The sequence below is a fragment of the Somniosus microcephalus genome, chromosome 5 (genome assembly GCF_052327205.1).
Source record: "Somniosus microcephalus isolate GS21.2 chromosome 5, FLI_Smic_1.0, whole genome shotgun sequence".
Taxonomy (NCBI): Eukaryota; Metazoa; Chordata; class Chondrichthyes; order Squaliformes; family Somniosidae; genus Somniosus; species Somniosus microcephalus.
In genome coordinates this window covers 28,919,377-28,932,045 of record NC_140991.1, presented here as the reverse complement: position 1 = coordinate 28,932,045, position 12,669 = coordinate 28,919,377, and the positions used below count along the sequence as shown (strand labels likewise).

Genomic DNA, 12,669 nt, shown 5'->3' with positions numbered 1-12,669 from the left:
GCCGTTTTCTATAAGTTTTTTTTAGATCTCGTTCTTTTTTTTTCCCCAGTCAGGCACTGCAAGGTCTGGAGATGAAAACCTCGTATGCTTCAACATTAACTTTGTATGTCCGGCAGTTTTGATAGATCGGCAACACGCCGGTCCCGTCGGTGCCGGATATCACAAAGTTTCCTGTATTGCAGACCAAAAACCCTGAATAACCTGGCATTACCTGAAAAGATGGAATTGAGTACTGACTGCACTGTAATCTCTCTAGTCCAACATCTAAGTTTTCAACATGCTGTAGTTTATATCTTATTATTTAGCCCTTTTAGTTTCTTTTCTCTCTCTCTTTTCCATCTCTGTAAAACCAGATAAATAAAAGTTAAGACTTTCCTGTCTGTCTGCTTGTCTGTTGTAGGTGCCAGAGTTTCAAAAAGAGGTGGAGGTCCGAGCTATGATCGAGGGTCAGATGCTGGCTAAAAGGGCATACGCTGAGAAGCTGGGCTACAAAGTCTGTAAGTAATAACGATGTAAGATGCCAGAGAGCTCCATGTTCATGCAAAATATTTAGCTCGCTCTTAAAGCAACAGGAGCAGGCCTGTTTGGCAAACCTACGTGGGCCACATTGGATTGTCTTAGAACTGGCGTGGCTGAACCAAAACTGTGTTTAACACCATAAAGCGCAGTTTGACAAATAGATTTGGACTTTTGGGCTGTTTGACCGGCGGAGGTGTTGACTGCGGGAAGAATATTGGTCAGGACATCACGAAAACTTCCTGCTTTTCTGTGAATAGTGCCATGGAATCTTAAATGTTCACCTCAACAACCCTCGGTTTAAAGCTCATTGGACGATGCTAAAAAAGGCAGAAATGATGCTTAAAAATGATCACATGGGCATGTTTAATTATTGAATGGCACCATCACCAAAGCTTGGCTAGTCTGCCTCATGCTGTAATGGCAAATTTGTGTTATACTGAACTTTGCAAAACAATTCTACATATTAATTTACTGGCCGAGGCTTTCTGTCCCTGTGCCAATTTTTCGGCAAATCTGTGCGCCTTCCCACTGTTTTCTGGGGGCTGGTCCCGTTGAGGCTGCAAGTGAATGAAACCTGGATTATGCTGCGTTTCTTGTCCTTTGTACTGTTTGAGCATTGGCTGCAGGGGCTGCCTGTTTGCCCAGGTGTCCAGGGTTCAGTGGTTGGTGGAAGGCGGACACAAAAATCTCTGTGCAGCCTGGACTTGAGCAATTGCTCAGGGAGCGTTGTCTTGCACATGCCCAAGAAGGGAGGGGGGAAGGGGGGTCCTGCATTTTTTGGAAAAAATAAGCCTCACGTTACCGGCAGTATAGAAGCAATGGCAGGCCCCTGGAAGCCTCGCTCCTCCCCTTGGAGAAGCTTCCCAATGAAGTGGGGAGGGAGCAGAAAGAAGGCTAGTAGTTCTTGCACGTAGCTCGTCATAAATCTGTCCTCCAGAGAAAAAAAGAATCGAATGGTCGTGCTTTTCTTATTGGCTGAAGTAAGCAACGGCTGAAGAACGGCAGATCCTGTGGGGCTCCACAAAACAGCGACCCGTCTTTGAAAGGCTTCGATTTTAACTAACCATACTGCTAAATCCATTTTCGTAATGTTTCACCACCATCTTTATTTGATGTAGCTGAATATGTAGCTGTGTAACTAGCATTTATAACAAAACAAACATCTGAAATTATGTAATTTCCTTTAAAATTATTTGTATCATATTCCACATTCCTACTTTACCCTTTTTTTCCCCAAACTATAAATTGTGTCACGGAGGCCTGGGACTCACTTTTTCTCCTTGTCAGCAGCTTAATTTCTTAACCTGGACTTTCTTATTGGGCTTCACTGGAAGTGAAAGAAACAAATCACACCTGCTTGGCCTGGGGCAGCACTATTATCTGTGCCTGCACAGTGTTCCTTCCATTTTCTTTTTTCCATTTCACCTATCTGTCCGCAATTCTGATCTGGTTCCCTACCTGATTGTTCAGACTCTCGATCTGGCAATTTCTTACCCTCCATCCCTTCCTTTATACTGACAGACATAACGCAAAAATACATGACAAATAATTTCATAGTTGTTTTTATAAGAGAATAAGGCATTACGTTTTACATCTGGCTGCCACCAGTCTTCAGCCTGGATTGGAAGACTGGTTACACTCATCCTAACATTCTCCAGAATAACGCGTCTTATTCCTTCCAAACATTGCTCCCTCAACAACACAGACGTCACCAACATTTTATTTTAACAAAACATAGTTACTAATAATTGGCAGGGTTAAAACAGGAAAGGATTTAATGCCTCAGCAAAACTAGGCAAGTGATCAGGCCAAGCAGGTTCACAAATATCAATACAAGACTGGGCGCAAAGAGCAACCTGAGCTATTTGACCTTGTTGGACAAGCAGAAGAGGTGCGTTTCAGCTCAAGATCTTCTTCTTGTGGTACAAGGCCTCCTCCTGATTTGTTTTTCATGCTGATGCCTGGAAAGTATTGTACCCAGAAGGGTTCCATTTTGATTTTCAAGTAAAGCATCACCCTAGCTGAGCACCTGCTTGGCCACCAAGGGCCGATTGCTCCAGGACAGTTGTTGGTACATCCCTCAAGGACTCCGAACCTGAAGCACAATTTTGACTCTGGGTCACAGTTCCCAAGACTGGCCTATATGTATAAATAATTTGAAGGTGAATGCTGCACTGCTTTCCTTTCATTCTAGCTACTTTGACCTTCATCCCCTCAGATTCTGGGCTGGATTTTCATTCAGCAGTTGGGAAGGAGGCGGGACTACAACTTTCGGGTTTTAGTCCCGCCTCCATCGACGTCCGGCCAATCGACGCGATTTTCCCTTGATTGACCTTGTTGAGCCCGCCCAGTGGGCTCAGCAGGCCAATTAAGGGCCACCCGGCAACAGGTGACGTCACAGACTGAAATTTCATCTGTCAAGAGTTTTTGACAGATGAAATATCAGTGTTTCACAGCTGTTTGAAGCTGTCAAACACTGACAGTCTGACTTCTAACCTGAGTCCTTCTACGCAGACTCAGTTAGAACTCTCACCGACACTGAAAGCTGAAGGCTGTCACTTTTGACAGATCGCAGCCATTCAGCTTTCAGTTCCGACTGAGTGATGGACTCCCGACGCCTAGAGGAAGAAAGGCTGTTAAGGTAAGTACAGGTAAGTAAAACTTCTTTACACACTTTAGACACACCAAACACACTTACCTTTGCACTCATGCACCCATCACTCACCTGAACACCGACATCGCGACCCCTCCAAGTCCTTCAACCCAACGGCCCGCCTGCTCTAACCTGGCTTGGTTTGGAGCCGTCTGGAATCCCACACGACACCCCTCAAAATAGGGATTAGGCTAAAAACTGCCTGTTAACTACCTGTTAACAGGCAGTTAATTGGCACTAATCCCTTCCCGCCTTAGGTTGGCGGGTCACAGTGCGGGGTGGGTACCCGCCTCCCTTGAAACTTAATGTGGAGGTGGGTTTTGGGCGGGATGGTGTCGGGACCCCCGAATTCAGGATTTTTGCCCCCCGCACGCCTGAAAGCCTGCCTCATGGCACACTGAAAATCTGGCCCTCTGACTTTCCATTTGTAGTCTTTCTTATTTTTTGTGTGTATGTTTTTCTCATTTCTTTTCTGATGTAACATTACTTTCCATCTCCTAATAAAAGTATAATTATATGCATATTATATTTCCTGTGTAACTGGGCGGGAGGTGTTTTCTCCTCCTCTTTGTCATTAGACAATAAGACGAGTGATCTGAGATCGTTCCTGCAGTTTAATTTAATTAAGATGACTGGTAATGAAGACATTCTTAAAGGCTTGTGGGTTCTGACAGACGGCTCTTAAAGAGGCACAAGCTATACTCTTCTCCTGCCAGCATTACCAGTATGTTAAGTTCCGCTTCATCTCCAACAAGAGACAGCCTAGCACATAATCTCTGATGACAATTGTACAGTTAGATTTGATGTCTGGCAGCATTTGATAGTGTTTGGCACCACGGAGCATAACTAGATATTGTTCCTCAGGGCAGCGTCCTAGGCCCAACTATCTTCAGCTGCTTCATCAATTTGGTTGGAGTTAAGAAACAATAGAGGAGCTATCACGCTACTTGGTGTATTTTATAGGCCACCAAATAGTGGGAAGGAGATAGAGGAGCAGATTTGTAAGGAAATTGCTGAGAGACGCATAAACTAGAGAGTAGTGATAATGGGAGACTTTAACTACCCCAATATTGAATGGGGCAGTGATTGTGTTAAGGGCAGAGAAGGGGAGGAATTTCTGAAGCGTGTTCAGGAGAATTTTCTTGATCACTATTTCCTGCCCAACGAGGAAGGAGACATTGCTGGATCTATTCTTGGGGAATGAAGTGGGTCAAGTGGAGAATGTCACAGTGGGGGAGCATCTCGGGAATAGTGATCATAGTATCATAATGTTTAGATTAGTTATGGAGCAGGATAAGGAGCAATCTAGAATAAAAATACTTAACTGGAGGAGGGCTAATTTCAGCAAATTGAGGAGGGATCTAGCCCGGGTAAATTGGAGTCAAAGACTGGCAGGCAAAAATGTAATGGAGCAATGGACGGCCTTTAAAGAGGAGATTGTTCGGGTACAGTCTAGGTACATTCCCACAATGGGGAAAGGGAGGGAAACCAAAGCCAGAGCTCCTTGGATGACGAAGGAGTTAGTGAGTAGGATGAAGCAGAAAAAGGGGGTGTATGACGGATGTCAGCTTGATAATACAAGGGAGAATCAGGCTGACTATAAAAAGTACAGAGGTGAAGTGAAAAAGAAAGTTAAAGAGACAGTACGAGAATAGATTGTTGGCTAACATAAAAGGGAATCCAAAGGTCTTCTATAGGCATCTTAACAGTAACTGGGTTGTCAGAGGAGCAGTGGGGCTGGTTAGGTGGAGGCAGAAGGCATGGCCGAGGAACTAAATGAGTACTTTGCATCGAAGAGGACTTTGCCAAAGCTATGGTAAACAAGGAGGTTGGCGGTGTAATGGATTAGATAAAAATAGATAAAGAGGAGGTACTAGAAAGGCTGGCAGTACTTAAAGCAGATAAGTCACCCAGTCCGGATTAGGTTGCTGAGGGAAGTAAGGGTAGAAATTGCAGAGGTGCTGGCCACAATCTGCCAATCCTGCTTAGAAACAGGGGTGGTGCCAAAGGACTGGAGGATTGCAAATGTTTCACTGTTGTTCAAAATTACAGGCCAGTCAGTTTAACGTCCATGGTAAGGAAACTTTTAAAAACAATAATCCGGGAGAAAATTAACATCCACTTCGACAAACATGAACCAATAAAGGAGAGCCAGTACGGATTTGTTGAGGGAAAATTGTGTTTGACTAACTTGATTGAGTTTCTGATGAAGTAACAGAGAGGGTTGATGAGGGCAGTGCAGTTGATGTTGTGTATATGGACTTTCAAAGGCGTTTGATAAAGTACAACATATTAGGCTTGTCAGCAAAATTGAAGCTCATGGGGTAAAAGGGGCAGCATGGATACAAAATTGACTAAGGGACAGAAAACAGAGAGTTGTGGTGAATGGCTGTTTTTTGGACTGGAGAGAGGTATACAGTGGCGTTCCCCAAGTTTGAGTACTTGGACCACTGCTGTTTATGATTTACATTAATGACTTGGACTTGGGGGTACAGGGCACAATTTCGAAATTTGCAGACGACACGAAACTTGGAAGTGTAGTAAATAGAAAGATAGTAATAGACTTCAAGAGGATATAGACAGGCTGGTGAAATGGGCGGACATATAGCAGGTGAAATTCAGTGCAGAAAAGTGTGAGGTGATACATTTTGGTAGGAAGAATGAGGAGAGACAGTGCATGCTAAATGGTACACTTTTAAAGGATGTACAAAAAGAGAGACCTGGGGGTGTTTGTGCACAAATCTTTGAAGGTGGCAGGTCAGGTTAACAAAGCAGTTAATAAAACAATAAAAACAGAAAATGGTGGATATACTCAGCAGGTCAGGCAGCATCTGTGGAGAGAGAAACAAAGTTAATGCTTCAGGTCGATGTCCTTTCATCAGAACAGTTCTGATAAAAGGTCGTCGACCTGAAACGTTAACTGTGTTTCTCTCTCCACAGATGCTGCTTGACCTGCTGAGTATTTCCAGCATTTTCTGTTTTTACTTCAGGTTTCCAGCATCCGCAGTATTTTGCTTTTGTATCAGTTGATCTAAATAGAGGCATAGAGTACAAAAGCCAGGAAGTTACGCAAGAATCATAGAATGGTTACAGCACGGAAGAAGGCCATTCGGCCCGTCGAACCCGTGCCGGCTCGCTGCAAGAGCACTTCAGCCAGTCCCACTCCCCCGCCCTTTCCCCTGTACCCCTGCAAATTGTTTTCCTCCAGATACTTATCCAATTCCCTTTTGAAAGCTGTGATTGAATCTGCCTCCACCACCCTTTCAGGCAGTGCATTCCAGATCTTAACCACTCGCTGCATAAAAAAGTTTTTCCTCATGTCGCCTTTGGTTCTTTTGCCAATCACCTTAAACCTGTGTCCTCTGGTTCTCGACCCTTCTGCCAATGGGAACAGTTTCCCTCTATCTACACTGTCCAGACCCCTCATGATTTTGAACACCTCTATCCAATCTCCTCTCAATCTTCTCTATTCCAAGGAGAACAACCCCAGCTTCTCCAGTCTATCAATGTAACGGAAGTCCCTCATTCCTGGAATCATTCTCGTAAATCTTTTCTGCACCTTCTCTAAGGCCTTCACATCCTTCCTAAAGTGTGGTGCCCAGAATTGGACACAGTACTCCAGTTGGGGCCGAACCAGTGTTTTATACACGTTCATCATAATTTCCACACTTTTGTACTCTATACCTCTGTTTATGAAGCCCAGGATCCCGTAAGCCTATTTAACTGCTTTCTCAACCTGCCCTGCGACCTTCCAACGATTTGTGCACACGTACCCCCAGGTCTCTCTGTTCGTGCATCCCCTTTAGGATTGTACCATTTAGTTTATATGTCCTCTCCTCATTCTTTCTACCAAAATGTATCACTTCACACTTCTGTGCGTTAAATTTCATTGCCACGTGTCCGCACATTTCACCAGCCTGTCTATGTCTTCCTGAAGTCTATCACTCTCCTCCTCACTGTTCACTATACTTCCAAGTTTTGTATCATCTGCAAATTTTGAAATTGTGTCCTGTACACCCAATTCCAAGTCATTAATATATATCAAGAAAAGCAGTGGTCCTAGAACCGACCACTGGGGAACACCACTGTATACCTTCCTCCAATCCGAAAAACAACTGTTCACCACTACTCTGTTTCCTGTCACTTAGCCAATTCCGTATCCACGCTGCCACTGTCCCTTTTATTCCAAGGGCTTCAGCTTTGCTGGCAAGCCTATTATGTGGCAGTTTGTCGAACGCCTTTTGGAAATCTATGTACACTACATCAACTGCATTACCCTCATCAACCCTCTCTGTTACCTCATCAAAGAACTCAATCAAGTTAGTTAAAAATGATTTGTCTTTAACAAATCCGTGCTGGCTTTCTTTAATTAATCCATACTTGTCCAAGTGTTTCTAAAAGCTTCCCCACTACTGAGGTTAAACTGATTGACATGTAGTTGTTGGGTTTATCTTCACACCCTTTTTTGAACAATAGTGTAACATTTGCAATTCTCCAGTCCTCTGGCACCACCCCCGTATCTAAGGAGGATTGGAAGATTATGGCCAGTACCTCCGCAATTTCCTCCCTCAATTCCCTCGGCATCCTAGGATGCATCCCATCCGCTCCTGATGATTTATCTACTTTAAGTACAGCCAGCCTTTCTAATACCTCCTCTTTATCAATTTTTATCCTATCAAGTATCTCCACTACCTCCTCCTTTACTATGTCTATGGCAGCATCCTCTTCTTTGGTGAAGACAGATGCAAAGTACTCGTTTAGTCCCTCTGCCTCCATGCATAGGTCTCCTGTTTGCTCCCTAATTGGCCCTCTTACTACCCTTTTACTATTTATATGCCTATAGAAGACTTTTGGATTATCTTTTATGTTGGCTGCCATTCTATTCTCATACCCTCTCTTTGCCCCTCTTATTTTCTTTTTCACTTCTCCTCTGACCTTTCTATTTATAGCCTGATTCTCAGATGTATTTGGAAGATGGTTGTGGTGGTTGAAGGTCAATTATCACAGCCCCAGGACATCGCTGCAGGAGTTACTCAGGGCAGTGTCCTAGGCCCAACCATCTTCAGCTGTTTCATCAATGACCTTCCCTCCAACATAAGGTCAGAAATGGGGATGTTCGCTGATGACTGCACAGTGTTGAACACCATTCACAATTCCTCAGATAATGAAGCAGTCCATGCCCGCATGCAACAAGACCTGGACGACGTTCAGGCTTGGGCTGATAAGTGGCAGGTAGCATTCGCACCACAGAAGTGCCAGGCGATGACTATCTTCAAAAAACGAGAGTCTAACCACTGCTCCTTGACATTCAGTGGCATTACCATCGCCGAGTCCCCCGCCATCAACATCCTGGGGATCACCATTGACCAGAAACTTAACTGGACCAGCCACACAAATACTGTGGCAACAAGAGCAGGTCAGAGGCTAGGTATTCTGCGGCGAGTGTCTCACCTCCTGACTCCCTAAAGCCTTTCCACCATCTACAAGGCACAAGTAAGGTGTGTGATGGAATACTCTCCACTTGCCTGGATGAATGCAGGTCCAACAACACTCAAGAAGCTCGACATCATCCAGGACAAAGCAGGCCGCTTGATTGGCACCCCATCCACCACCTTAAACATTCACTCCCTCCACCACTGGCGCACCGTGGCTGCAGTGTGTACCATCTACAAGATGCACTGCAGCAACTCGCCAAGGCTTTTTCAGCAGCACCTCCCAAACCCACGACCTCTTCCACCTAGAAGGGCAAGGGCAGCAGGCACATGAGGACACCACCACCTCCAAGTTCCCCTCCAGGTCACACACCATCCTGACTTGGAAATATATCACCGATCCTTCATCGTCGCTGGGTCAAAATCCTGGAACTCCCTCCCTAACAGCACTGTGGTAGTACCTTCACCACACGGACTGCAGCGGTTGAAGAAGGTGGCTCACCACCACCTTCTCAAGGGCAATTAGGGATGGGCAATAAATGCTGGCCTTGCCAGCGATGCCCACATCCAATAAAAAATGAATGGAAAAAAAACTGACATCTTGTCATACGCGCTCTTTTTCTGTTTCATCATATTCTCTAACTCTTTCATCATCCAGGGAGCCTTGACTTTAGTTGCCCTGCCTTTCCCCCTAGTGGGAATGTACCTCAACTGTACCTAAACTATTTCCTCTTTAAAGGCAGCCCTTTGTTCCATTACAGTTTTGCCTGCCGCCTTTGATTCCAGTTTACCTGGGCCAGATCCGTTCTTATTCCACTGAAATTGGCCTTCCCCCAGTTAAACATTTTGGGCGAAAAATTGAGTGGCGCCCCCTTAGGGGCGCTAACTTCGCTACTTTTAGCGCCCCGGAAAAATTAGCACCACCGCGATGGAAATTGAGTGGATTGCACCCCAAGAGGGAAGAGGGCGCTACTGGAAGCGCCCACCCTCTCTCTTGAGGGGCTGTGAGGGAATATTGCGGCGCAACGTGCTGCATCGCCATGGGTCCGGAGGTTGGGGACGGGAGCGGAGGCAGGTGCTGGCAGGCGGCCAGCAACAATAATGGCCGGCTGGCACCTCGCCTTTTAAAAAGCGCCTCCCCTGCCGCAGCTAGGCCCCCGACCCTGACAGACATGACGTCCGGCGGTAAGTCAGGGGGCGCTACTGAAGATCGCGGTCAGGGCACTGCTGGTTACCGCCACCGCTGACCTGCTGAATTTCGCGGGAGGCGTTGATGGCGCTAGTTGCTTTGTGCCTCGTTAAAGCCCTTTTTCCCCCTTATACTCTAGATTTCTCCCTGTCCTTTTCCATAGCTAATCTAAACCTTATGATACTATGATTACTGTTCCCTAAATGTTCAGCTACTGATACTTGCTCCACTTGACCTACCTCATTCCCCAGAACCAGATCCAGCAGTGCCTCCTCTCTGGTTGGGCCGGAAACATACTGATCAAGAAAGTCCTCCTGAACACACTTCAGAAATTCTTCCCACTCTCTGCCCTTTACACTATTACTATCCCAGTCTATATTAGGATAATTGAAGTCCCCCATTATTGCTACTCTATCGTTCTTGCACCTCTCTCTAATTTCTCTGCAAATGTGCTCCTCCATATCTTTCCCACTAGTTGGTGGCCTACAGAATACACCTATTCGTGTAATGGCACGTCTATTATTTCTTAACTCTAGCCATATAGAGTCTGTCCTTGACGCCTCCAGGGTATCCTCCCTCTCCAGCACGGTGACATTCTCCTTAACCAATATTGGCACACCACCTCCTATCTTTCCTGAACACTTTATAACCAGGAATATTTAATACCCAATCCTGCCCTTTTTTGAGCCAGGTCTCAGTTATTGCCGCAACATCATATTCCCATGTGGCTATTTGTGCCTGCAGCTCACTTACCTTGTTTACCTTGCTAGACCTATATAAAACACTAGTTCGGCCCCAGCTGGAGTATTGTGTCCAATTCTGGGCACCACACTTTAGGAAGGACGCAAAGGCTTTGGAGAGGCTACAGAAGAGATTTACTAGAATGGTTCCTGGAATGAGGGATTACAGTAAAGTTTATCGACAAGAGAAGCTGGGGCTGTTCTTCGAGCAGAGAGGCTAAGAGAATGATCCTCTGGATCATTAATTTAGGCCTCTGGATTACTAGTCCAGTATCATAACCACAATTCTACCGTACCCTTAACTGGGAAACTCCTTCCTCCCCTGGGTCTGACTGGGAAACTCCCCCCTCCCCTGGGCCTGACTGGGAAACTCCCCCCCTCCCCTGGGTCTGACTGGGAAACTCCTCCCTCCCCGGGGTCTGACTGGGAAACTCCCCCCTCCCCTGGGTCTGACTGGGAAACTCCCCCCTCGCCTGGGTCTGACTGGGAAACTCCTCCCTCCCCGGGGTCTGACTGGGAAACTCCCCCCTCCCCAGGGTCTGACTGGGAAACTCCCCCCTCCCCTGGGTCTGACTGGGAAACTCCTCCCTCCCCTGGGTCTGACTGGGAAACTCCCCCCTCCCCTGGGTCTGACTGGGAAACTCCCCCCTCCCCAGGGTCTGACTGGGAAACTCCCCCCTCCCCAGGGTCTGACTGGGAAACTCCCCCCTCCCCTGGGTCTGACTGGGAAACTCCCCCCTCGCCTGGGTCTGACTGGGAAACTCCCCCCTCCCCAGGGTCTGACTGGGGAAACGCCTCCCTCCCCAGGGTCTGACTGAGAAACTCCCCCCTCCCCAGGGTCTGACTGGGAAACTCCCCCCTCCCCAGGGTCTGACTGGGAGACTCCGTCCTCTCCAGGCTCTCCGACTGTGAGAGCAGTCGTGTGTCTACCAATGGCTTCCATCCAGTAACCTATCTTAAGGCTAAAGGGATCGAGGGATATGGGGAGAAGGCAGGGACAGGGTACTGAATTTGGATGATCAGCCATGATCTCATTAAATGGCGGAGCAGGCTCGAGGGGCCGAATGGCCTACTCCTGCTCCTATCTTCTATGTTTCTATTGCTATGAGAGCGGTTCTTGTCAAACACCTCTCCCGGATTTTCTTTCCTGCTAGGAATAGAATCAAGGGAGAGAAGACTGCATGGTACTCAGCACATATAACTCTTAAATACAGTGTTCATTTATCAAGAATATTAACCTGTACACAACAATATTTACGAGGAAAGAAATTCTTCCAATATCCTTACTCCAAAATAATCGTTGTAACTGTATAAGCTGCATGTACAAGATAAGTACTGACAGTTGGATTTATTTTATGAGATCCACATAACCATTACAAACAGGCATATTTAAACTTGCTCTCCAAAAATTTGATTATAAAAAAAGTACAGCACTGCTCCTAAGTGAAACAACACAGGCCTGCTAATATAGATAAAAAGAGCTCCCTGTAAAACTTTCGTGCTGAAAGTCTGAATGCAGCACTTGTTAAATATTTAAGCACACGACTCATATTTGTCAGTAATTGTAATATTGACTTACTGCTAAGCAGGAACTGGTACAATCGTATTATTTATGCCAATTCACATTCTGATGTAGGTTTAAAATTGCAGCAAAGTATTTATGCTGGCGGACTAAAAATGCCAATCTAGCCCATTATATGGAGGGGGAGGTGAAAATACTGGTTAGTTATGTGGCGTATTTAACTGAAGTTACAAGTCACCCTCAGATCAGCGTGACAGTGGAGTGCAGCTAGGCTAATGAAAATCAGTTTTTAAAATCAGCATTATTCAGGTTATTTAATGGAAATTAATAAAACTTGTCAAAATTGTGATAGATACTCAAAAAAAACCCCCCACAAAGCAGCATGAATCCAATCAGACCAGCGGGCAACAGAGATGCAGTAATTTCAATCTACCACAGGGGAGCAGTCAGTGACCATTCTGAGGCTTCAATCTACTTCTGTCTTTCAAAGGCTGTTCAGTTTCTTCATTCATTTCTCAGTACATCAATTTGATAATCTGGCATCTTCTGTAAATGTGTGGTTGTTATATACATAGTTATATATACAGGCCTAAGTGTTTGAAGATTTATCTTTC

At 45.7% G+C, this 12,669-nt stretch overlaps 1 protein-coding gene across 3 annotated transcripts in view; it reads left to right on the top strand.

Moving 5' to 3' along the window:
• The window catches only part of xylb (xylulokinase homolog (H. influenzae)), a 273,474-nt gene that overhangs the window by 81,311 nt on the left and 179,494 nt on the right, over positions 1-12,669 (top strand). For all 3 annotated transcript variants that reach the window (XM_085987477.1, XM_085987479.1, XM_085987478.1), the window contains exon 15: positions 401-497. In XM_085987477.1, the coding sequence (XP_085843603.1) occupies positions 401-497 (97 nt within the window). The remainder of the gene's footprint in view (positions 1-400; positions 498-12,669) is intronic.